A 27,860-nucleotide genomic window follows, 5' to 3' on the forward strand; every position below is an offset into this window, starting at 1 on the left:
TCAAATGTAAAAAGTAGCAAAATTACAGTTAAAAAGTAACAATAAAATGATGTTATGGATGGGGGTCACCACAACATAAAGAACTGTATTGAAAGGTTGCAGCATTAGGAAGGTTGAGACCCATTGGTCTAGAGTTTTATGATTTTCTGATTAAACATCACATCTTTTTAATTCAGATGTGGACGCCAACAGAGAGCTTCCACTCACCCAAGCACCTTCAGCCCATTCATCTATTACCAGTGGAAGCTGCCCAGGAACTCCAGAAATGCGCAGGCGGCAGGAGGAAGCCATGAGAAGACTTGCCTCACAGGTACCATAGGTTTCCCAAGGGGGGCCTGCAGGTTCCATGTTAGCACCAAAGCAAAGATAGGGAGACTCTTAGCGAAGAGAACAAAAAAATGTAGAAAGGAATTCATGAAAACATGGAGAAAAGTTTCTCTTTTTATTTTGGGGGGTGTTTTGTTACTGTTGTTCTATTTTTAAAAAATACTCTGATGTGATTAGAATCTTCAAGACATAGAAGCAAAGACTTCTAGTGAGTAAATAAAGGCTTTAGATCGTTTAGCCAAAGTCACAGTATAAATAAACAATAGTTTTATAACTGCCTCAGAGCTCCTCCTACTATACCATATTATCCATAATATTTATCTAAATTTTCTGTCATTTTCAAAATAACATATACTCATAGGAAAGCAAATACTGTTCAGAACTCACAGTTGACTTCTTTACCCAACCAATCACCTCCAAGACATGCATCTCCAGTCTCTTTTGTTAAGAGTTTACCAACACTATCTTCTAACCCTTTCAGTAGAAGAAATATTAAATAGCTCTTTCTTTTCTTACAGTTATTCCCTTGTTTATAAAGCATTTTAAAAATTTTATTCCTCTAGTTTTCTCTCTTTTTTTCCTACACCCTCAACCCCCACCCCTGGCCCATGGGGTTGTGGGGAGTGCATGTGAGAGAGAGAGAGAGAGAGAGAGAGAGAGAGAGAGAGAGAGAGAGAGAGAGAGAGAGAGAGAGAGAGAGAGAGAGATCTCATGTGGACAAGTTTGAGTTTACAAAGGACCTTTAGATGATCAGTCCTTTGTTGGAAATACCCAGAAGTCACTGCCTCTATGTTTTAGGGGATTTCTTTTTTAAATTATATACATCCTTTATCAAAGAATTCTCCACCTTTTTAACCTGGAAACTATAGATACTGTATACCAGCATTCCAGTGCTAGGCAGAATATTTCTGGGGTTTCAATAGACTATGCTGAAGGCCCTTGTATTCAAATCTACACCCAACCTCTACTTTGCCTAGCATTTGGTATTCCAAAGTTTAAATTCTCTCAGTGTCTCTAGTCAATGTACATCTCTTTTCTGTGGATGCTGTGAATGTAGTCACCTGGGTAGGAAGTTCTGGTCTAGGTCCCCTTTTTTTTCTTCATTTGCCAGAGTACCCAGTACTTGTGATTCTTGTACTTATCTGAAGTTTTTTTTTTTTTTTAATGCAATCATTTTTTATTGGCCATTTTCTTTATTTACATTTCAAATGTTATCTGCTTTCCCAGATTCTCCTGGAACTTCCCTCTCCCATCTCCCCTCCCCCTGCTTCTATGAGAATGTTTCCCCACCAACCTACTCCCTCCCACCTCCTCACCCTGGCATTCCCCTACATTGCAGTATTGACCTTTTATATGGCCAAGGGCCTTTTTCTCTCCTTGATGCCTGAAAATGCCATCCTCTGCTACATCTGTGACTGGAGCCATGGATCCCTTTGGTTGTGTACCCTTTGGTTGATGGTTTAGTCCATGGGAGCTCTGGAGGACATGGTTGGTTGATATTGTTCTTCCTGTGGGATTGAAAACCCCTTCAGCTCCTTCAGTCCTTTTTCTAACTTGTCCATTGGGGACCCCATTCTCAGTCCAATGGTTGGCGGAAAGCATCCACTTCTGTATTTGTCAGGCTCTATCAGAGCCTCTCAGGAGGCAGCTATATCAGGCATCTGTCAGCATGCACTTCTTGGCATCAACAATATTGTCTGGGTTTGGTGACTGTATATGGAATGGATCCCTGGGTGGGGCAGTCTCTGAATGGATTTCGTTGATGGATTTCGTATATTGAATCATCTCTATATCCCTGGCATGAAGCCTACTTGATCAAGATGGATGATCATTTTGATGTGTTCTTTGATTCAGTTAGCAAGAAATTTATTTTTTTATCAATATTCATAAGGAAAATTGGTCTGAGATTTTTTTTTGGGTGGGAGACCTTTAATGACTGCTTCTATTTCTTTTGGGGTGATGGGACTATTTAGATGGTTTATCTGATCCTAATTTAACTTTGGTAACTGATATCTGTCTAGAAAATTGTCCATTTCATCCAGACTTTTCAATTGACTTTTTAAGTAGATCTGATGAATTTTTTAAGTTTCCTCTGTTTCTGTTGTTATATCTCCCTTTTCATTTCTGATTTTATTAATTTGTATATTGTCTCTTTGCCCTCTGGTCAGTCTAGCTAGGAGTTTATCTATCATGTTGATTTTTTTTTTTTTTTCAAAAAACCAGCTCCTGGTTTTCTTGATTCTTTGTATAGTTCTTTTTGTTTCTACTTGGTTGGTTTCAGCCCTGAGTGTTTGATTATTTCCTGCCTTCTACTCCTCTTGGGTGTATTTGATTCTTTATGTTCTAGAGCTTTCAGGCATACCTTTTTTTTTCTTTTTTTTTTTTTTTTTTTTTTTTTTTTTTTTTTTTTGAGTCACTCAGAGCTATGAGTTTCCTCTTAGCATTGCTTTCATTGTGTCCCATAAGTTTGGTTATGTTGTGCCTTCATTTTCATTAAATTCTAAAAAGTCTTTATTTCTTCTTTGACCAAGTTATCATTGAGTAGAGCATTGTTCAGCTTCCATGTGTATGTGGCCTTCCTGTTGGTTTTGTTGTTATTAAGACTAGCTTTAGTCCATGGTGATCTGGTAGGATGCATGGGATTATTTCAATTTTCTTGTATCTGTTGAGGCCTGTTTTGTGACCGATTATATGGTCAATTTTGGAGACTATACCATGAGGTGCAGAGAAGAAGGTGTATTTTTTTTTGTTTTGTTTTAGGATGAAATTTCCTATAGATGCCTGTTAAATTCATTTGGTTCATAACTTCTATTAGTCTCACTGTGTCTCTGTTCAGGTTCTGCTTCCATGATCTGTCCATTGATGAGAGTGAGATGTTGAAGTCTCCCACTATTATTATGTGTGATGCAATGTGTGCTTTGAGCTTTATTAACATTTATTTTATGAATGTGGGCACCCTTGCATTTGGAGCATAGATGTTCAGAATTGGGAGTTCATCTTGGTTGATTTTTTTTTTCCTTTGATGAGTATAAAGTACCCTTTCTTATCTTTTTTTTTTTTTTTTTTTTTTTTTTGATAACTTTTGGTTGAAAGTCAATTTTATTCAATATTATGATAGCTACTCCAGCTTGTTTCTTGGGACCATTTGCTTGGAAAAATTTTTTCCAATCTTTAACTCTGAATAGTGTCTGTCATTGTCACTGAGGTGTGTTTCCTGTATGCAGCAAAATGCCAGGTCCTGTTTACTTATCCAGTTCGTTAATCTATGTCTTTTTATTGAAGAATTGAGTCCATTGATGCTTAGAGATATTAAGGAAAAGTGATTTTTGTTTCCTGTTATTTTTGTTGTTACAGGTGGAATTATGTTTGTGTGGCTATCTTCTTTTGTGTTTGTTGCAAGAAGATTACTTTCTTGCTTTTCCTAGGGTTTTGTTTCCATCTTTGTGTCAGAGATTTCCATCTATTATCCTTTGTAAGGCTGGATTTGTGGAAAGATACTGTGTGCATTTACTTTTGTCATGGAATATCTTAGTTTCTCCATTTATGGTAACCAAAAGTTTTGCTGGATATAGTAACCTGGGCTGGCATTTGTGTTCTCTTAAGGTCTGTATGACATCTGTCTAGAATCTTCTAGCTTTCATGGTCTCTGTTGAAAAGTCTGGTCTAATTCTGATAAGTCTGCCTTTGTATGTCACTTGTACTTTTACCCTTACTGCTTTTAATATTCTTTCTTTGTTTTGTGCATTTGGTGTTTTGACTGTTATATTACGGGAAAAATTTCTTTTCTGATCCAGTCTATTTAGAATTCTGTAGGCTTCTTGTATGTTCATGGTCATTTCTTTAAGTTAGGGAAGTTTTCTTCTGTAATTTTATTGAAGATATTTACTGGCCCTTTAAGTTGGGAATCTTTGCTCTCTTCCATACCTATCATTCTTAAATTTGGTCTTCTTATTGTTTCCTGGATTTCTTATATGTTTTGGGTTAGGAGCTTTTTGTATTTTGCATTTTCTCTGACTGTTGCATAAATGTTTTTTCTGGTATCTTCTGCTCCTGAGATTCTCGTGTATTCTATTTCTTGTATTCTGTTGGTGATGCTTTCATCTATGATTCCTGATCTCTTTCCTAGGTTTTCTATCTCCAGGGTTTTCTCCCTTTGTGATTCTTTATTGTTTCTATTTTCATTTTTAGATCCTGTGTGGTTTTGTTCCATTCCTTCTCCTGTTTGGTAGTATTCTCTTGTATTTCTTTTGTTATTATTATTACATGATTTTTAAGATTATTTTATTGGATACTCTCTATATTTTAAATGTTATCCCTTCCCCCCTAACTCACACCCCCCCAACTTGTCTCCATGAAGGTGCATCCTCTCCCAATTACCCTCTCCACCTCAGTGCCTTGGCATTCCCCTACATTAAGAAAATGCACCCTCACTAGATCAAAGGCCTCTTCTCCCATTGATGCCAGACACTGCTTTCCTCTGCTACATATGCAACTGGAGCCCTGGGTCTCTTCATGTGTATTCAATGATTGATGTTTTAGTCCATGGGAGTTGTGGAGAGTTTGGTTGGTTGATAATGCTGTTCTTCCCATAAGGTTGCAAACCCTTTCTGCTCCTTTAGTTCTTTCTCTAGCACCTTCATTGGGGTTCCTGTGTTCAGTCCAATGGTTAGCTGCAAGCATGCTCAGCTATATGTGTAGCTGGCAGAGTCTCTGAGGAGGCATCCATATCTGGTTCCTGCTAGTCATCACTTCTTGGCATCAGCAATAGTGCTTGGGTTTGGTAGCTGCATATAGGGTGGATCCCCAGGTGAGGCAGCCTCTGAATGGTGTTTTCTTCAATCCCTGCTCCTCAATTTACCTTGTATTTTCTCCCGTGAGTGTTTTGTTCTCCCTTCTAAGAAGGACTGAGGCATCCACATTCTGGCCTCTCTTCTTTTTGAGCTTCATAAGGTCTGTGAGTTGTTTCTTGGGAATTCAGAGCTTTCTGGGGCTAGTATCCAATTATCACTGAGTGCATGCCATGTGTGTTCTTTTGTGACTGGGTTGCCTCACTCAAGATGATAGTTTCTAGTTCCATACATTTGCCTAGGAATTTCATAAAGGGAGTTAGTTATCCATGTCCTTCCTCAAGTTCTCTATCATCATCATGAAATAGAGTATCCAGGACTTTCTGTAGCAGGAGAACTGTATTCTGATGATACCAAGTAGCATTGGTTTCTGTTGCTTATGTTCTTGTGCTTGCCTCTTGATATCTGGTTATCTCTAGTGCTACCTACTCTAGCTGTCTCTCACTGGAGCCTGTCCTTCAGTGATCTTGATTTTGTCAGAACGCCTCAGAGTCCAGGGGGTCTCTGTGATCCTGTTATTCTGAAATCCTGGGATCCTGAAAGTGTCAGAGTTCCTGGGAGTCAAGCTGCCTTTAAGACACTGAAGTCCTGGTGTGACCAAGCTCCTGAGGTCCTTGAATGCTCCTGGGTGTGAGATCTCCTGAGAATTGAACTTCCTCTGTGATCCTGTGATCCTGAGAGTGTTAGAGCACCTGAGTGATGGGCTTCCTCTGGGTGTTGTGAGGATGGGTAGGGAACCAGTGCCCAAGGTCTGCTGAGGGTACCAGCTCAGACCAGAAGGGACCAGCACCACTGGCTAGGTGGGTGTTTCTGAATCCCTGGATCCCAGGGGACCCAGTTACTCTAGGTATTGGGACAAATGTTGTGTCCTCCTCACCTGTGGTTCTGAGAGTGTTAGAGCACCTCGGGGACAGGCTTTCTATGGGTTTTGTGGGGATGGGTAGGGAACCAGTGCCCAAGGTCTGCTCAGGATACCAGTTCAGACTGGAAGGTTTTGCTCAAGTTTTACAAATTAACCTTTTCACATTTTCTCATTAAAATCCATTCTACGAGTATCACACTGGCTCTTAATCTCGGCACTTAGCAGGTTGAGACAGGAGGGCTTCTCTTCTAAGGTATTTTTAATCCCAAAAAGGAAGATAGCAGCTTTACAGTGGCAGAGTCTTAAGTTCAACTCAGTGAAGCAGGACAGCCTCACCAATACCAAGACATGCCATCGCTGAGAACCTATGGCTTGATCCATCAAGGACACAACACTTTTTGTAAAATTCTTCCCAAGAAGACATCTCTGATCATCAGACAGACCCAAACTCAGAGACAGTCAGCAAAATAACCAGTCAGTGTTTGAAAACGCAACATTGTGAAAAATGACTAAAGGTCTCTGAAGAATGAAAGGAGACTAAAGAGAAATAAATAAATACTTTTATGTGGGGTCCTGGATGGGTCTTGAGCAGGAAAGGACCTAATGGATACACTAAATTTTGAGTAATATGATTATATAAAATACTAATAAAGAAGGCTGGGTGGGGAATAAATGGAAGCTCTGTGTACTACTTTTGCAACATTTCTGTAAGTCTAAAATGAGCTCAAGTTAAAAAATAAAAGTCTTCTTGCTTTAAAAAAGTGAAGGAAAAAGGGAGAAAAAGAAGGTAGGATGCTAAACTGGAAAATTAACTGAAGCAACCTAGCTTGAGAACTATTTTTAGCCTCCAGTCCCAGAGTGAAGATTAGAATCAGAGTTAAGAGACAAGAATAAAAGAAGATAAAGAAGTTATTTACAGTGAGCCTTCAGATTTCTAGAAATACTAAAAGTAGCTTGTGTGGTGGTAGCTCACATTTTTATTTTATGTGATGGGTATTTTGCCTGCATGTTTGTGCATCACATGGTTTCCTGTTGTGTAAGACCAGAAGAGGGCATCCTATAGACAGTTCTGAGTAGCTATGTGCTTGCTGGGAATTGAACTCAGGTGCTTGGGAAGAGCGGCCAAATGCTCTTAACCACTAAACATCTCTCTTGCCCCAGACACTCACACGTTAATCTCAACATTCAAGAGACTGATAAAGGAGGATCATCACCATAAGGCCAGTCCCATCTGCATAGTGATTTTCAGGTTTGCTTGTTTGTTTTTTTAGCTGACTTAATAGTTGAAGGATTATGCTAATAAATAAAATCCTGAGTACTAATTGGTAAGTAGGCTTGAGAGTATGAGAGCTGACCCAAAAGAAGAGCTAATGTCACTCTAGTATTTTAAAGATACAAATGTTAGTTGCTCTATAAGCTAGAATTTTCTGTCCAAATGAATTCCAGATATTCAAAAGTGTCCTTCCTTAATATGAGATTCACTTAAGTCTTTCATAGGTGTTCATTTGAAATAGAAAATGCTCTATGGTGTGTGAGGGCCTGATAATTTTAACACACACCTGGAAGATTTGCTGCCCCTCAATTCTTTAATAAGAGTTATACTATAAAAATAATAACATTTTATTATTTATTGGATATAGGATTAAATTAGTTGTCACACACACACATACACACAAACACTTTGGCAGTACTAAAGATGAAAACCAGGGTATCATGCATGCTCAGTAAGCATTCTGCCACCAGATACTATACTGATCTCCATACTTAAGTATATGTGGCCTTCTAGCCTCGCCTTTTGTTCTTCTCTTGAAGAAGGAACATAACATTTACTTACTGTCTTTCTTCGAGGAAATAATGTAATTTTAGTCACTTCAAATATATTTTGTTTAGAATTATTCTAATAAAAATTTTAGATAGTTAACATAAGTAAAACTTGGGGTGGAAAAAATAATTATGTAAGAAACACACAGCTAAAAATGAGATTAAGACAAGTCATCCTGAAAAATAAGAATTCAACCAGAGGAAAGGTTGTGCCAATTGGCACATAGATGAATTATGAGCCATTTCCAAGAAGCTATAACTATATTGAGTATAATAATGTTCTCATAGTTGTAGAGTGCTGTATAAATGTACCTTTTCACTGGTGAAATGAGAGACTGGGGAAAATTCATACATTTAGGCATACTCCCTGTTTCTATATTTACACAAAATGTTTAGGTAATTTCAAAAGACAATTTGGGAGGCTGAAGAGATGTCTCAGTGCTTAAGAGCACTTGCTGTTTCCAAAGGACCCAGGTTCAATTCCTAGCACCCACATGGCAGCTCACAATTTTCTGTAACTCCAGTTAGAGGTGATCTGATTCTCTCTGACTCCAAAAAGCATCAGGCATTTTGATGCAGGGTCTCACTGAAACTGTAGCTCATAATAAGCTATACTGACTGGAGGAGGACTGCCTGTCTACGCCTTCCCAGCACTAAGGCTACTGAAACACAGCTACTTAGACATGGGTGCTGTCATTTTATCTGACTGAAACAGCTCAATGCCTAACATAATTTTCATGGAACTTACATATTTATACATACCACATAGCTACTTTGGAGAAAGAGGAACACTCCTCCATTGTTGGTGGGATTGCAAGCTGGTACAACCACTCTGCAAATCAGTCTGGCGGTTTCTCAGAAAATTGGATATAGTACTACCTGAGGGCCCAGCTATACCACTTCTGGGCATTACCCAAAAGATGCTCCAATATATAAAAAGGACACCATGTTCATAGCAGCCTTATTTATAATAGCCAGAACCTGGAAAGAACTTAAGATGTCCTTCAGCAGAGGAATGGATACAGAAATTGTGGTACATTTACACAATGGAGTACTACTCAGCTATTAAAAACAATGACTTCATGAAATTCCTAGGCAAATGGGTGGGAATAGAAAATATCCTGAGTAAGGTAACCCAGTCACACACACACACACACACACACACACACACACACAAAACCCACACATGGTATGCACACACTGATAAGTAGATATTAGCCCAAAGGCTCAAATACACAAGATACAATTCGCAGACCACGTGACGCTCAGAGACTACCCCACATGGGGATCCATCCCATATACAGTCACCAAACCCAGACAATATTGTCGATGCCAGGAAGTACATGCTGACAGACGCCTGATATAGCTGTCTTCTGAGAGGCTCTGACAGAGCCTGACAAATACAGAAGTGGATGCTTTCTGCCAACCATTGGACTGAGAATAGGGTCAGCAATAGAGTAGTTAGAGAAAAGACTGAAGGAGCTGAAGGGGTTTTCAACCCCATAGGAAGAACCAATATCAACCAACCAGACCCCACACACACACACACAGAGCTCCAGAGACTAAACCACCAAACAAAGAGCACACATTGAGGGACCCATGGCTTTAGCTGCCTATGTAGCAGAGGATGGCCTTATCAGGCATCAGTTGGAGAAGAGGCCCTTGGTCCAGTGAAGGCTCAATGCCCCAGTTTAAGGGAATGCCAGGGCAGGGAGGCGGGAGGGACTATGTGAGTGAGAGGGAGAATTCTCTCATAGAGACAGGGAGCTGGGTGCAGGATAAGGGAATTCTGGAGGAGAAACCAGGAAAGGGAATAAATTTTGAAATGTAAGTAAAGAAAATATCCAATTAAAAAGAAAAAGAAGAAAAAGAAATATGCAGTTAATACCTATTTTGAATCACCTTGCAAATCTGAAGATATGGAGTAGATTTTCTACTTGAATTCTTCAAAGAGATCAAAACTTTATCTTTGGAATGCCAAAGACGAAAATTAAAAAAGAGGCTGCTTCAGAATATATCATTTTAACACTGACTTTTGTTAAACGAAACCTCATTTATCCAAGCACACTTACGAAGGCTTCAATATAGTTCAGTGGCAGAGTGCTTAGCGTTAATTACAAATGCCTGGGCTCCATTCTCAGTACTGGAAAAATCTCCCAAGTATATGTCTGATTTTTAACAAAATCAGTAAAAGAATCCTTCTAAGTTTTATAATCTGATCTGTAAAATAATGCCCCACTACATTACATGAAAAGCAAATTATACAAGGCTTGCTGAGCTATACATTGCCTCCCATCTGGAATCAATTGAAGCAAAATGTGGTGAGACTACAGGTTGACTCAAAGGTCTGTGTCCATGAAGACAGTAGCCACGGGCTGTACTGTTGCCTGAGAGGACAAGGCTTCCCTTTAGGCTACTAACACTGTCTTTACTAATCACCTAAAGAAAAGAGTGGAGTTCAGACTTCTTTGTTTCACTCACAGCAGTTCCTGTGTGCTTTAAATATACAGTAACATATCCAGTATTATTTGATTTCATTTATGTTTAATGAGAAAGATTTTTTAACTCTTTAAATGAGTTGACATTTACAGAATGTATTAAAGAGATGACCACACTTACAGATTAGGAGGTTTTTTGCAGAGTAGAACTCCTCTGTGGTGAACTTATCTAAGGTAACTGACAAGCAACATTCCCAGTACATTCATGAGTGCTAGGATGTCTGAGTTACCTATAGGCACAAAGCTAGTTGCTAAAACAAGTATACAACACAGTGACAGTGGTGCTGATTAAGACGGGTATGGAAGTGGTGGTGACCATGATGAAGAGGAGGACAAAATCAGCTGTCATTACTCTCTTACTGTTCTGAGCACCTTGTCAGATTCTTTCCATAAATCAATCTGAGTCTCTCCTACTGATGCCATGTCTTCTACAGTATGACATCACTTTTCTTGGCACAGTGAGCCAGAGAGTGATCTATATTAAAGTCATTCTCTGTGCTAGCCATAACTGTATGCTCTGGAGATGGAGGCAGGAGGATCAAGAGCTCCAGGCCAGCCTGGGCTATAGAAGTGCAACCCTAACAAACAGCTTAAAACAGCCAGCCAGACGCCTAGAACCGAAATGTTATTTAAGACTCCTAAACTCTTAGAATTTAAGACCCACATTTAGCAAAACTCTCACCTTTTTCCTTTTTATTTTTTTAATCTAATTTTGGTACTTTTCCTCTGGATTTTCAGAAAATACTTACTGATAATTTTAAAATCTAAAATTAAATAAAATAATCTAAAATCTAAAAATATAAGCCTATTTTATAGGCTCATCTTTAAAAAAAAAAAAAAGCCATACCAAAAAGTGATGTGAGCATGTGTATCTTTTGAGAGTATCATGATTTCCCTCATTGTTTTATTGCTAATGCTTTGTTACAAGAGTAGACTTTTCTATACTACTGTGTTAAATAAATGTTAGCAATATTAATGTGCATCTTCCCTCTCAGTCTTGCTTCCTGTTTCCTATAATCCAGAAGGACTATCTCATTTTTATTTATAAACTTTAATTTTAGGATGTTAGAATATATACATATATTATGTCTAATTTTTAACTGTACATAAATTATATAGTTGTGCTAGTGGCTTTAATTTTTATTTGAGAAAGTTGAGAAACCAAGACAGTCATACATAGCCAGAGCTGTTAATAAGCCTGTTTGCAATCTCATCTTTTCATAGGTGGTTGCCTATCATTATTGCCAAGCTGATAATGCCTACACCTGCCTGGTACCAGAATTTGTCCACAATGTTGCTGCCCTGCTCTGCCGCTCACCTCAGCTGACAGCTTACCGGGAGCAGCTTCTTCGGGAGCCTCATCTGCAGAGCATGCTAAGCCTCCGGTCCTGTGTTCAAGACCCCATGGCCTCCTTCCGGAGAGGAGTCCTAGAACCCTTGGAGAGCCTCCACAAAGGTATAATTAAGGTTCAAAGGAGTCCTGGTCACTTGGGTTGTGATATAGAAATGATTATCTTTATTACAGTTCCAAAACTAAACATTTTATAGCTGATGTCTACAGATTACAGCTTACAGAAGACTTTTCTTCTGTAGAGTGTGATAGTGGACATGTGTAGTCTCAGCACTGGAAGAGGCTGGAGTAGGTGGACTGCTTGAATCCAGGAAGTGAAAACAAACCTAGGCAATGTGACAATGTGAAATTTGTTACTATTTCAAAGTAACAAATCCTTATAGAAACTGATCCTTCCTCCTTCCTTTGTAAAAGTTCTTATTTTTATTTCCAAATGATTTCAGTTTTCTTTTTTTATGATTTTTATTGGATATTCTCTGTATTCACATTTCAAATGTTATCCCGTTTTTCCCTACTGCCATCTCTCCTCACCCTCCACTTCCTTCCATGAAGGTGCTCCCTCTTCCAACCCACCTCTCCCACCTCAGCTCCCTGGCATTCCCCCACAGTTTTCTTATAATAAAGATAGTAGAACTTCTAATCCTTCCTGTGGAATCAGAATTAATCAATAAGGTTGCATCTTCATCTTACTGTTTCAAAGTTTCTCTGGCTAGAAACTCTGTAGTTGGAAAATATGTGCAGTATATTTGTTATACCACATAAATTGTATCAGAAAAGCTAGTGTTTTTTAATAAAAAGGGAATTAGTGGGATCTGTCTGTCTCTCATACTCACGCCTGTCCTTCCTTTTTCTTTTCAGCCCTAGCATTCACTGAAGCCTAAGCACAGTCATCTCCTTAAACCTCTCTCCACTACACATTTTTCACCTTTTTAAATTTTTATTTTTAGTGTGGGGAGACACAGTGACTGGCCACTGAGCTCCTGAATATTCCTGTCTCTGCCCACCTCCAACACTAGAGTTACAGGCATGTGCAGCCATAGCCAGCCTTTTACATGTGTGCCTGGGATTCCAGCTCTTACCAACTGAGCCATCTCTCTAGCCTCCTCTATACTACTACTACTACTACTACTACTACCACTACCACTACCACTACCACTACCACTACCACTACCACTACCACTACCACCACTACTATACTACTACCACTACTACTACTACTATTACTACTACTACTACCACTACCACCACTGCTACTACTACTATTACTACTAGTAGTACTACTACTACTACTACTACTACTACTACTACTACTACTACTACTACTACTACTACATTTACTTACTTATTTAGTGCGGCTATACTCATAGCACAGCTTGTATGTGGCAATCAGAAGATGATTTATGGGAATCAGTTTTCTTGTCCTACTGTGTTGATCCCTGAAATCAAACTCTCGTCATCAGGTGTGGAAGCAGGTCTCTTTACCCACTAAGCCCTCTTACCTGTAGCTCTCCACTTGTAAAAAATGTTTTTGTCAGCACTGAAAGCCAAACAGAACAATAATGATTAAGTATCTCAGTTATGGTACTCAACACATTAGTGTGTGTGTATGTCTGTGTGTGTAAAATCTTAAAATGTAATGTGAACATTTATCGAGCATTTACTGCATGCCAGATAAGCTTTGTGCCATACAAGTTGTTTTTGCTGAGGTTATTAGCTATTTTTCTTTGACTAAATTGTGTATAATTGAATTTCAAAACTTGTGTTCATCTTTTATCATTCATACCTACCTTTTTACCTTGAATATGGTAGATATTTCAGGAAATACATTTTTTAATAGAGGCATAAAGGGGGAAACTGTTATGTGCATGGTTTTGGTTTGGTTTAATTTTTTTTTTTTTTTTTTTTTTTTTTTGAGACAGGGTCTCTCTGTGTAGATTTGACTGTCCTAGAGCTCATAGGGTAGACCAGGCTGGTCTCAGACTTACAAAGATCCATCTGCCTCTGGCTCCCTAATTCTGGCATAAAGGTATGTGTGACAGTCCTGGTGATACATGGGTATTTTAAAAGGGCAAAAAGTTATGTCCTATAGGTGTTCAAAGACAACATACAGAAGTTTGCTGAGTCTGAACTAAACCCTCAACCATAATAGCATGGGTTATCATTTTACTGTAAGACATATCTACTCATTGATTTCTCTGTCCCTTTAAATATCCCTATTAATAGAACTCTGAATAAATTCAGCTGTTTCATCTTATTCTGGGGATCTCTACTCACTCTTAAAGTTATAAAAAAACAGTTGGGAAAAGTATTACAAATGTTAAAAAGTGTTTAATCAACCCAAAAGAAAAAAGACAAAATAATTGAAAAGATTAGATAAATCATTTTAAGGAACTAGTTGTAAAATATAAATGGAGTAAGTAAATCAAAATGCAGAAACTCTCAGACTGAATAAAGAACACAGTCTAATCCATATGCTGCTATCTTCATAGAGTTGCTCAAATATCACACAATTGAAAACTAAATAATATAAAAATAAATAGTGGATAAAACCTAACCTATAAGAAATCTAGAGTAGTTTGTTAATGTCAGAATAGACTTTTAAACAAGCAATATTAGTAAAAAGCAATCATTAAACATTAATGCATCCAGAGATAAAGTAATCCAAATCATGTACCTAGAATCAGGGTTCCAGAATCATGAATCAAAAACTGATCAAAGAGCTTAATAAGCAAAGCCTGGTTAGGGATGGTTATTTAAATGCTTTTCAGTAACTGTTGAAACAAACAGATGAAAAAATTAAAGATACAGATTTGAACAATATCAGCCAACTTGCTCTGGTTGGTACTTATAGAATATTAACTAATAAATACAAAATAAATAGTTTCTTTAAGTAAACATAAGCTGGACTGGAGGGATGGCTCAGCGGTTAAGAGCACTGACTGCTCTTCCAGAGGTCCTGAGTTCAAATCCCACCAACCACATGGTGGCTCACAACCATCTGTAATGAGATCTGATGCCCTCTTCTGGTGTATCTGAAGACAGCTACATTGTGCTTATATATAATAAATTTTAAAATCTTTAATAAAAGAAAGAAAGAAAACATAAGCTATATTATGAACTATAGAACAAGTCTCAGAATTTCTGAGGATGGTATTGCATGCCAAAAACCCCAGCACTTCTGATGCTGAGGTAAGAGGATTGTGAGTTCAAGACTAGGCTAAACTAGTAAGTAGTCCTAGTGAGGTTCTGCCTCTAAAACAACAAAACTTAAAGTTAAAATATCAGTCTAGGAAAATACCTTAGTCTATAATGTGCAAGAATCCAAGTTTGATACTCAGTGCCTTTATCAAAACAAAACAAAAAAAGAAATAAAGGCACATGCTCGTAATCCCACTGTTGGGGAGAAGGAAACAGGTGGGTTGCCAGTGTTCACTAGACAGTATCCTGGCCTATGTGGCAAGTTTCTGGCCAATAAAGAGATCCTGTCTCAAAAAGAAGAAAAGAAAAGGAAAGAAAAGAAAGAAAGAAAGAAAGAAAAAGAAAAAAGAAAAAGCAACAGCGCCCAAGGAACAACTCTTGAGTTGTCCACTGCTTGTTGTAGGCATGCAAACCCCAAGAAGGTAAATACTATAGCAGAGTTGTCCAAAATAATAGAATTAAATTAGAAATCCGTAACAATATAATCTTAAATATTTATAGGTTAACTTACTTCTCTCTCTCTCTCTCTCTCTCTCTCTTTTTTTTTTTTTTTTTTTTTGGTTAACCTACTTCTAAACAACCTATTGGTCAAAGAGTAGGTTACACAGAAAATGTTTAGTATGTCAAAATGAATAATAGAAAATGACTTGTGAGTTTCTTTTTTAAACTAGGAAAATAAACTTAATATAAATAAGGAGGAAATCTTCAAACAAATAATTGAAGTAGAAAGTTGATGTGAATGAAATTAGATAACAAGTCTCAGCAAGACTGTTCAAAAAATGGGGGAGAAACATGAATCATAAATTATAAATCAGGCGACCAGAAACAGCGGAGATCCAGGGACGCAGGCCTGGTGAGACTGCACTGCGAGTAGCCAGGGCGCAGAGAGGTCTGGGCCAAGCATGCAGAAAGTGCAGCCCCCCCCCCATTGGTTCAGGGGAGCAGGAACTCTGCTGTAGGAACAATTTCCAGGTTACATCTTGTTTCACATGTACTTTATGTTCATTATAACTAGTAAAATTTTAATGCATACTATCAAACCTTTAAAAAAAATCAAGTACTGACAAAAATGTATTCATATACTTTTATGCAAAACTGCTTTTAAAATCTGTACATTTATCTCTGTTTTTTAAAATAAGGTTGTTCAATTAAAAAAAGAAAATAAAGAAACAATCTTGTGTGGTATAGGAGAGAAAGGTGAATCTAGAAAATAATTAGAAGAAATTGGTTGAATAATATCAAAACACATTAACTGCTCACAGTTCAATAAATCATTTTTTACAATGAAATAAAACTAGAATTTAACAGCAATAAAATACCAAAATAAATAAATAAATAAATTATAAATCAAGAAGTGGTACTATATAGTTCATAAAATATTTTTAAAAATAAGCCATTATAAACAACTTTATACCAAAAACAAATTGACTAAAGTAGATAGGTTATTCTTAAAACATACACATAACTTACCAATGTATTTTTCAACAAACAACAGAAAAGATTGTTTCATGATTGGACATCATAAGGTCAAACATAGGATCTTTTTAAAAAAGAAGCTCCTCATGGCCATCATTACACAGTCCTGGAAGAAGAAAAGAGCTAATAACGAAATTAGCTTCTACTTGGTCAGGATTACAGTGTTAGTTTAACATTTAGATATTAACAAATGATCATTAGTATAATTATCCTAATAAGTACATAAACCCAGATGTTCATTGACGTAGTGGATAAATGGATTGTAGACTTTTTCAGAAGAGTTCTCCTTGGTAGTAAAAAGAAACAAATACTACATTCAACAATGTTAGTCTCAGAGATTTTATATTAATCAGAAGAAACAAATGCATGTAGCCTGTAGTGATAGAAATTCAAACACTGGTTGGCTGCCATTGAGCGCTGACAGGAAAGAAACCTAAAGGAATTTTCTTTAATGATAGAAATGTTTTTCAATCTGATCAGGTTTTTAGTAGCATAGTTATAAAGATTTACCAAAACTTACGAAAGACTGTAATTGAAATGGCCCTCATTTATCACATATATATTTTATGCGCAGGTAACTAGAGTTTATAGTCAGGAATTAGATTGTTAATAACACACTTCCTCTTTTAAAATAAATAGTATTCTGAAATTTTTTAACAACTTTATTTTAAAAAACAAAGATAAATGTACAGATTTTAAGCATTTTTGCATAACAGTATACGAATACATTTTTGTCAGTACTTGGTTTTCTTAAAGGTTTGATAGTGTGCATTAAGATCTTACTAGTTACAATGAGCATAAAGTACATGTAAAACAAGATATAACCTGGAATTAGTCAAAGTTTTCTTGGTGGGTAAAGATTAAGCATAATGTTTTTTTTTTCATTTTCTTTTTTTTTTTTTTTTTTTTTTTTTCTTGAACTTCATATAGTCTGTGAGTTGTTTCTGTGGTGTTCAGAGCTTTCTGGGGTTAGTATCCAATTATCAGTGACTGCATATTATGTCTGTTTTTTTGTTTTTTTGTTTTTTTTTTTTGTGACTGGGTTATCTCACTCAGGATGATATTCTCTAGATGCATCCATTTTCTTAGGAGTTTCATAAAGTCATTGTTTCTGATAGCTGAGTAGTACTCCATTGTGTAAATATACCACAATTTTTGTATCCATTCATCTACTGAAGGACATCTGGGTTCTTTCCAGCTTTTGACTATTATAAATAGGGCTGCTATGAACATTGTGGTGCATGTGTCTTTGTTGTATGTTGAAGTGTCTCTTGGGTATATGCCCAGAAGTGGAATAGCTGGGTCTTCAGATAGTACTATGTCCAATTTTCTGAGGAATCACCAGACTGATTTCCAGAGTGGTTGTACCAGTTTACAACCCCACCAACAGTGGAGAAGTGTTCCTCCTTCTTCACATCCTCACCAGCATCTGCTGTCATCTGAATTTTTGATCTTAGCCATTCTGACTGGTGTGAGGTGGAATCTCAGGTTTGTTTTCATTTGCATTTCCCTGATGGCTAATGATATCAAACACTTCCTTAGATGCTTCTCAGCCATTTGATATTCCTCAATTGAGAGTTTTTTGTTTAGCTCTGTACCCCATTATTTAATACGGTTGTTTGATTCTCTGGTATCTAACTTCTTGAGTTCTTTGTATACCTTGGATATTAGGCCTCTATCAGATGTGGGGTTGGTAAAGATCTTTTCCAAATCTGTTGGCTGCCGTTTTGTTTTCTTGACAGTGTCCTTAGCCTTACAGAAACTTTGCAATCTCATTAAGTCCCAATTGTCAATATTTGACCTTAGAGCACGAGCCATTGGTGTTCTGTTCAGGAAATTTTGTCCTGTGCCTATGTGTTCTAAGGTTTTCCCTAGTTTCTCTTCTTATACTTTCAGTGTACCTGGTTTAATATGGAGATCTTTGATCCACTTGCACTTGAGCTTTGTACAAGGAGATAAGAAAGGGTCTATTTTCATTCTTCTGCATGCTGAGTGCCAGTTGGACTAACACCATTTGTTGAAGAGGCTGTCCTTTTTCCATTGAATGTTTACAGCTCCTTTGTCAAAAAATTAAGTGACCATAAATGTGAGGGCTCTTTCTGGATCTTCTATTCTATTCCATTGATCCACATGCCTATCTCTGTACCAGTACCATGCAGTTTTTAGCACAATTGCCTTGTAATATAGCTTGAGGTCAGGGATAGTGATTCTCACAGATGTTTTCCTTTTGTTGAGAATGGATATCACTATTCTAGGTCTTTTGTTATTCCAGATGAAATTGCACATTGCTCTTTCCAACTCTATGGAGAATTGCGTTGGAATTTTGCTGGGGATTGCATTGAATCTGTAGATTGCTTTAGGTAGGATGGCCATTTTTACAATGTTGATCCTTCCAATCCATGAGCATGAGAGATCTTCCCATTTTCTGAGATCTTCCTCGATTTCCTTCTTTAGAGATTTGAGGTTCTTGTCATACAGGTCCTTCACTTGCTTAGTTAGAGTCACACCAAGGTATTTCATATTGTTTGTGACTATTGTGAAGGGTTTCTTTTCCCTAGTTTCTTTCTCCGCATGTTTGTTCTTTGAGTAGAGGAAGGCTACTGATTTGTTTAAGTTAATTTTATATCCAGCCACATTGCTGAACTTGTTTATCAGCTGTAAAAATTCTCTGGTGGAATTTTTGGGGTCACTTAAGTACACTATCGTTTCATCTGCAAACAGTGATGTTTTTACTTCTTCCTTTCCAATTTGTATCCCTTTGATTTCCTTCTGCTGTCTAATTGCTCCAGCCAGGACTTCCAGTACTATGTTGAATAGGTAGGGGGAGAGTGGGCAGCCTTGTCGAGTCCCTGATTTTAGTGGGATTGCTTCAAGTTTTTCACCATTAAGTTTGATGTTGGCTGTTGGTTTGCTGTATATTGCTTTTATTATGTTTAGGTATGAGCCTTGGATTCCTGTTCTTTCCAAGACTTTTAGCATGAAGTGTTGTTAAATTTTTAAAGATTCCAAAAGTATGAAGCCACTGATATGAAATGAGAGGATAGGAGCACAACTAAAGGGAGGTGACTCTGAGGAGCACAGCCTGTGGGTCTGTGCTAGTGACTTGTGTGCACACTGACTGACTAAGAGACTGCCGTGACTTCAGCTCTAGCTCTTTCCTATTCCCCATCTTTTAAGCCTACACCCCTAGGTAACTTTTAAGTTACTTTTCCCAAGAATGGGAGGAAAATCTCAAGCAACAAAACTCACAGAGATTTAAAAGAATATCAGTATCCTGATTAAGATACAAATGTTTTGTTTTTACATTTGTAAAAGTCCTGGAGATCAAATCCAGGACTTTCTGTATAGTAGACAAATCTACCACCCAGCCCGTATTAGTCCCTACTTTAGAGAGAAGAAATATTTATGTTTTACTCATGGAGTGAGGAAAGTACTCTTGGAAATTTCTGCAGATGAAATTTAGCTTTATTAGCAAATTGTTTCATTCATTACAGTATCCAGGGCCAATGAGATGACTCCTCAGTGGGCAAAAGCACTTTCCTCTGAGCCTGCCAACCTGAATTCAATCTCTGAGTACCCACAGGGTAGGAGAAAACTGACTTCATACACGTACATACACATGTACATACACACACACACACACACACACACACACACACAAAACTGAAATAAGTGAGTTGTCATCAAACCTTTTATTCCTGTGAAGATCTTGGCCTAGGAATCACCCAGGTAAAGTTAGAAGATGTATGAAGGGCAGGGACGGTTTCCTTTCCCTGGGGAAGGAAGAGTAACTTTAACACTTGCTTGTTTACATTGTGAAAATGTTCCCACCTTGGCCTGTTTCAGGCCACCACCTGCTGAATAACTGCTCTGGAACTAGTGAGATCTCCTGAGGCAGCATAGAACTTGTCCAGCACACTAAGAGGTGCTCAGCCAACCAGGTGCATCTAGACATTTTTTTTCCTGTGGAAATCAAGACACAAATAAATTTCAGGGAGCCAGAGTTGTTGTTTACATAAATTTCTAATTCCAAGTAATTCCTTTCTAATACTTAATTTCTGGACTTAAGTTTTTGACTTAAAATTTTCCTTAATTTTTAGAATCTCTAAAAGACTATTTTGTTTTCTTAGTGCCATGTCATTTATAATAACATTTTATTAAAAACATTATTATAAATTAGAACTAGAATCTATACTTTATTTCTTTTCCTAAAATATAGACACTTGAAAGTAACAGTTAAAATTATCTGGCCTGGAGCTAGGCGGCAATGACACCTACCTTTGATCCTAGCACTCTGTGGGTAGAGGCAGAGGCAGGAAGATCTCTGAGTTTAAGGGCAGCCAGGACTATACAGAAGAACCCCATCTTTTAATAAAAAAAAAAAAAAATTATTTGGCCTGTGGCTATACCTCTGTGGTGGAGTATTTACTTATAATGCAAAAGGCCCTGATTTCAATCCCAAGTACTGACAAAAGATATACAAACACCTCTTCATAATTTGAGAATTGACATTATAACATTGATAAACTGAAATTAATTTCTTAGTATAAAACTTGAAAAATGTGTGCTCATGTTTAAAAATTAAAAGAACTAGTATTTTACAGTAGTCTGGATCTTTTATTTTGAACCTAATTTTTTTTCTTAAGATTAAACCTGTTTCTTCATTAAATAACCAGAAGTATTCAATATTAGTCAAGAATTGATACGCACTTAGTGAGCGTACAAGCCTGGGATCTCACTAAGTACCCTCAGCCTGAACCTAAAGATTCATTCATTCAATGAACTTAGAAGGGAACTAAATGCCAACAGTTCTCTGACATGACTCCTCCCCTGGGAGATCAGTGATAGGACTGGCTCATCATCTAGGGAGCTGCTACATCTTGAGATCTGACTGGCCAGGTTCATCCATATTCCATCCTCTCTTCACAGAGCACAGTCATGTATGGTTCTATCTATATACTACCTCAGTCTTTAAGGAGTTCACAAAGAATATGTGATGTTACTTTCTTTATGCTGGGATGGAAACAACAACCAGTCTATTTAGCTTTTCCATGTATGAGAGAACAGTGGAGTTCCACATGTAAGAGCTCACAACTCTAGCTGTCAGATTCTCACAATGAAAATACACGTGCTCATATACCTGTGACCTGATGAAAACCCAAGTAACTCACCAAATGAATAAGTTATACACTCTGAGCATTGTGATACACTTTTTTCCAGACTGATCTGTGGGTAAAGACCCAATGAGAACCCACCTGTCCACTTGGTAATTGTGAAGTAATTTGTTTCTTTCTATCTTAGAGAGAAAAATCCCAGATGAAGATTTCATCATTTTAATTGATGGATTAAATGAAGCAGAATTTCACAAGCCGGATTATGGGGACACAATTGTATCATTTCTAAGTAAAATGATTGGAAATTTTCCTTCTTGGCTCAAACTAATTGTCACAGTTAGGACCAGTTTACAGGTATGTGTTTGTTTGCTTCTGAACCATGGATTTAAGCTCCTTCCAAGGAGCTTAAACTAAAGAAGTTCTGAATCCAAGTTCTCTTAGACATGGTCTAGAAAAAAAAAAAAAAAAAAAAAAAAAAAAAAAAAAAACATTCTTTCTATATGTCAAGTTCTATTCCCATTGCTCTGGGTAAGGCTTTATAAAATGTTCCTCAAAATAGCATTAAGAGGCTAAGTATGTCATCCAAGCACACCTGAAGCAGATGAAAGGGGGTCATGAGTTCAAAATCAGTCTAAAAGCAAAAAAAGAAAAAGAAAAGTCTACCCTTTGGACTGTGTCCTGATGTAGTGCAACGGGGATGCCTCACACTCTGACACCGTTTCCCTGTCAGCGCCCAGGGGCTCAGACGGTCTGCTTCTTCCCTCACTTCTCTTCCAGCTCGGTTTGTTGGTAGCATGGGTGTAGAAGTTGTCACTATAGATGCCTTCCTCTAGCAAATATTGGTAGTATTAGGACTTCAGATTATATTTATTACAACTAAGAGATAAGGTTTTACTTCTTTTTAATCTTTAATGGCCTGAGAGAACCAGGAATGTGGAATTGAGTCTGTAAAAAGAACTGGGCTAAGGAGTCAGGTTATAGCTCCCATTCTTTTGTGTCCATATGTGATTTGGAACAGTAAGTCTCATCTTTTAAAAAAAATCACTTCTCTATTAAGATTACATAGAAAATATAATTATCCCACTGTTTTGAGATAGCCCACTTGTAATAACTAATTCATAGATGATCACATTAAGTCTCACCCTTTCCCCTTCTTTTAGTTTTTACTGTTATTCTCATATATTGGCAAATTATATCTACTGCTCTTTTGAAAAGAAGCAGTATCTCTAATCTCATCACCTTACAGATGTTTACTATGTTCTGCAGGTTATTTGGGTTACAGTCTAGATCCACATAATGATCTTTACAGCTAAAATTACAGGCTAATTAGAGGATAATATTTTGGCTGTTAAAATATTAACAGGAAAGATTTCCTGGAACAAAATCTTGCATTTGGTTTTGTTTCTTGGTTTGTTTTTATTTTTGTTTTGTTTTCATTTTTTAAAGAAAAAAAAACAAAAAATAAATTTCACTGGGTAACCTAGGCTGGCCTCAAACTCATGATCCTCCTGTCTCAACCTCCTAAGTACTGAATTTACAGATGTGTGCCACCACACCTAGCTGTGATCTCTATTGATATTTAAGCATAAGCAGTATTGATCTTTGATCTATACTAGCATGATGTCATGTGTAATTGAAAAAGAGATTATATTTTTCAACAGTGCCAAAGAATATACAGAACATTATGTATTTTCCAGATTTTATAAGTCCAAATTTCAGTTTTTTCATGAATAAAGACCTGCAGTAACTTCCTAGATACTGTACTTTCCTCAATGAATTTCTAAGAATTATTTTCCTCACAAAATCATATGTAATTTTTTATTACTTCTATAGACATTTCTTGGACACTTAGAGTATGTCCTATACTGACTGTCCTAATACTTGAGGATTCAGTAGTAAATATAGCATGCAGTGTCTCTGCTTTCATGACACTTTTTTAATAAGGAGCACAAACAAAAAAGTATAATTAAACATATTATAATATTTTGGTTAATATCATGTCAAGTACTATGAAGAAAAATAAAATAGTATAAAGAGAGAAATGGTAGTTTTGGGTAGATAGGAGAAGCCCCTCTAGGGAGCATTAGAAATTTTAAAAAAATTTTTTAAACCTAACAGTTTTTAAAGATCTATCTTCAGGTTATATATGTCATAAAATACAGAGGATAGAGATTATAAGCATAAAGGGAGTGAAAGTTGATGAGGTCTTAAACTAGCCATATTTGAAAAATATCTTGGAGAATAAAAAGCAGTTATCAGCCTGGTGTGATGGTTCACACATGTGATATCATCATTTTGAAGGCTGAAGCAAAAGAGTTAAGAGTTCTAGACCATCCAAGATACACAGAAAATTCAAAAAGAAAAGAGACCTGATGATAGACTGAGTGAGTATAAGCAAGATGTCAAGAAGGAGTCCTTGGGTTTGGTGAGTACATGAGCATATGCCATCTTCAGAAACAGGCCCCAGATGTCTCCAAGGATTTAGTGTCAGGGTCAATGGCAGGACAGTTAATCCATGAACACAGGGAATGTCTTATGATTGAGTATAAAATTTAATAGTTTTTGTGTAGTCACGTTAACTTTATCTATGAAACATCAAAGTATAAATTGCTTGGCAAAACAAGATACAAAGTGAGAACTCCTGAGAAGATGAAAACTAAAGCTAGATTTGCCACCGTTAAGATTATTGATAATTTTGGCAATAACCATTTTAGTGAATTGGTAAGGTTTCCATGATGCCAGAGTCTGAGGAATAGAGAGAATGTGAAGAACTCTGATTTGATCCTCATGTTCTCTTTACATAAAAAGCCTCAGTGTTTAAAAAAAAAAAAAAAAAAAAAAAAACCATCTTCTTCCTGGGTACATAATTTCCTTTAGTCTGTGGACATCATGCGTAATAGTGTTTTCTTCTTTGGTCACTCAAATTTTGACTGAAATCTGGACCTCATAGTTTATGAGAGTTAGGGAAAACTGAAGGTCTTTCTGTCTATCTCTCTCTATCTCTCTCTCTATCTATTTTAGGAAATTACCAAGTTGCTGCCTTTCCATAGGATATTTTTGGATCGACTAGAAGAGAATGAAGCCATAGACCAGGACCTGCAGGCTTACATCCTGCACCGGATTCACAGCAGCTCAGAGATCCAGAATAACATCTCACTTAATGGCAAGATGGACAATACTACATTTGGTAAACTCAGTTCTCACCTCAAGACCCTCAGTCAAGGGTCATATCTATACCTGAAACTCACATTTGACCTCATAGAGAAAGGCTACCTAGTGCTAAAGAGTTCTAGCTACAAAGTTGTTCCTGTTTCGCTCTCTGAGGTTTATTTACTCCAGTGCAATATGAAGTTCCCAACTCAGTCTTCCTTTGATCGGGTGATGCCTCTCCTGAATGTGGCAGTGGCCTCTCTCCACCCACTTACTGATGAACATATCTTCCAGGCCATCAATGCTGGGAGCATTGAAGGCACACTAGAATGGGAAGACTTTCAACAAAGAATGGAGAACCTCTCCATGTTTCTAATCAAGCGCAGAGACATGACACGGATGTTTGTGCACCCTTCTTTTCGAGAATGGCTTATCTGGAGAGAAGAAGGAGAGAAAACCAAGTTTCTCTGTGATCCCAGGTAAGATCTAGATCTGTGATAAGTGATCCTGGTCCTGTTTTAAATGGTTTTGCGTAGAATGTGGATATTGAAGGCAATGGGGAATGCTCTTACTCGAACACTTCCCACAGGAGATTCTTCTCTGCTTCTCAAATCAAGGCTACAAGTTTAGCAGTGCACTGCCTGTTCCTCACACTGTGACTCACTAAAACGACTGAAGCTCTAACACTGCTATGTTTTTAGTGTCCCTGTGGCCCTTCTGTTCACCAGACCTTGTTATGATAACTGTATTTGTGGGCGTGCCTCTCAGCCTAGTTCTTCATGCTGATTCATTAGAAAACTGGTTTTCAGATTTTGATGATGATATCAAGCCAGGTAGAAAAGAATTTATGACATTTTCCCAGAGCAGGAAACTTACAATGAAGCATGCTTGCATAGAAAGAGTAGGAACTATTAGGTCCTCTAGGAACTGACATTTATTTAATGATTCAAAACCTTAGACCTACATGAAAGCAGAAGTAATCCCTTCCTCCTACTGCTGGTGAGCAGTTAAGCAAGGTCTTACCCAGACTCCAGACTGCTACAAGTGTTGAGAATGTGTCTCTTCCTCACCTGCCTTTGCAGTGACAGTTCAGGAATGTCAAAATTTGGTCCTGTGACTAGGTTAAAAAAAAAAAAAAACAAAACAAAAACCCTTATGTTGTTAGCATTTTGAGGCACAGCTTTTTAAAGCCAACCAAATATGGGTCTCTTGCATAAGTTGTATAACATTCACAAAACTATTTTGCAGTAAGGTAACATCAAACCTTATCTTCCTACCTTCAACAGATACCTGAAATTGCAGAGAATCAGCCCTGTGTAAATCTTATCTTCTCCTATTTACATATATCTATGATAGAGTTTATAAATTAGTCACAGTAAGAAATGAAAAACAATAAAGGGATGTGGTGTAATAAAGGTTATATGAAGGGGATCTCTCAAAATAGCTTATTGTGCCTTTATATTTTCCACTTAAGAGACACTTAACAGGTTCACAGATTCTCTTTGACATATCCAAATTGTTAGCCAGCATTACTACACTTTGGCTTTAGGGACATTATTAAATAAGATAATGTTTACTTGAACACAGGCACCACAACAACCACTGGGCTATGAGAACTACTAAGTGGTTAGTGAGATCATTGCTACAGCTGATGGTGAGTTATCTCTACTTTAAAATTTAAGTTGTCCCAGAATATGAGCAAAGAATTAACATATGTAGAAAGTTATTTAGCATTTCATCAACGTAACTGTAACAGAAAGAAATGGATTATAAACAGTCTCCTTGCCTGACTTGGCAATTGTGTAATGGGAGGGTTGACCAACTAAACAAAATGTTGTTGGAAATCATTTTTATCATCAAAACTGTTTGTTGCTAGATCACACTATGTAGAACAGATAGAGTCCTCTGGTCTCAGCATCTCAGATGCTAGCCTTACAAGTATGCATACCCTTTAAACCTTGCTCAGTTTAAAACATCTTTCTGATATCAAAAGCTTTGGTGTCTATTTTTGTGAGAGTATGTCCTGGGAGCGTTCACAAGCCTGGACCTTCCAGCCTTATTCTGCATCTGTTTCTCACTGTTCATCACTGTCACCATGGATTTAATTTGTCCTGTTTTATTCCATTGGGCACTGAGACATAGATTGACCCATAATCTAATAAACTAATCCCTGCTGTTATGCTAATAGTAAGAAGATAGAAAACCCATTTGAGGCAACTTGTGCATTGTAAGTGAGGTGGCTGAGAAAGTGGGCATTGTTCTTTTCTGCCCAACCCACTAGTAACTCTAAGAGCAGAAGTTTGAGGCTGAGAGAGAGATAGCAGGAGCTACCAGCCTTGTAGTGCTAATTACAACCTAACATTTCTGTACCACAGGAGGTTCAGCCTGAGTAAATTTCTGTACTTTTTCTATTTCCTTTCCTCATTTTCTCTTATGATCACTAACCTCCCCTAAGAACAGCTCTCTGGGTGGGACTATTTTGACACAGAAATTAGAAGCCCTGTCTTCTTTGTCTTTATGCATTTGAATTAAAGACAGTAAACGTATGACATTCATATAGTTAGTATAGACATCATGATGTGGAAGTTTAGGTTAATTTGACCTGATTTCCTCAAACTAAGAAGAGAAATACTGTGGTGAGCATCATGAAACTTGTATAGAAGAACAGCAATCAGAAACTCCAAAAGGAACTTGTATTCTTCTAGAAAGTAGCATTGCTTTATATTCTTAAATATGCACATATAGCTTGTTTTAAAGTTGGTTATAGTCCTTAAGGAAAAGACTGGCCTAAATTAAAATGACTTTATTTAAAAATATAAAATGGGAAGGATGTGGAGAGGTGATTAAGAACATTTTTTTTAAACTGAGTCTTGTTGTTGTAGCCTGGATTCCCCTTGAGATTGTAATTCTCCTGCCTCAATTTCCCTGAAATTATAGGCATGTACCTCATTGACCAAAAAAAGATGTTTTTAATACTAAAAATAGCATAAAGGGTTATAGAAAGATCTCAGTTGGTAAAGTGCTTGCCATACAAACATGATGACCTGAGCTTGCTCCCCAGAACCCACACAAAAGAAAAGCCAGGTGTAGTGACACACATTCTTAATCCCAGCACTGGGGAAGTGCTGATAGATGGATTCCTGGAGTTTACTATCCAGCCAGCCCACTCAGGTCCTTCCCACTAAGAGGCAAACATGCACACACATTTGTGCACCC

General features: G+C 37.3%; 1 protein-coding gene across 1 annotated transcript in view; it reads left to right on the forward strand.

Annotated features, from left to right (window-relative positions):
• The window catches only part of TANC2 (tetratricopeptide repeat, ankyrin repeat and coiled-coil containing 2), a gene marked incomplete at both ends in the record, with an annotated part of 236,840 nt that overhangs the window by 159,401 nt on the left and 49,579 nt on the right, over window positions 1-27,860 (forward strand). Inside the window, 4 exons of the mRNA XM_080922462.1 lie at window positions 177-310; window positions 11,580-11,811; window positions 21,682-21,848; window positions 24,516-25,123. Of these exons, the coding sequence (XP_080778588.1) occupies window positions 177-310; window positions 11,580-11,811; window positions 21,682-21,848; window positions 24,516-25,123 (1,141 nt within the window). The remainder of the gene's footprint in view (window positions 1-176; window positions 311-11,579; window positions 11,812-21,681; window positions 21,849-24,515; window positions 25,124-27,860) is intronic.

This window comes from Micromys minutus, assembly GCF_963924665.1.
Source record: "Micromys minutus genome assembly, chromosome: 10".
In the NCBI taxonomy this organism is placed as follows: Eukaryota; Metazoa; Chordata; class Mammalia; order Rodentia; family Muridae; genus Micromys; species Micromys minutus.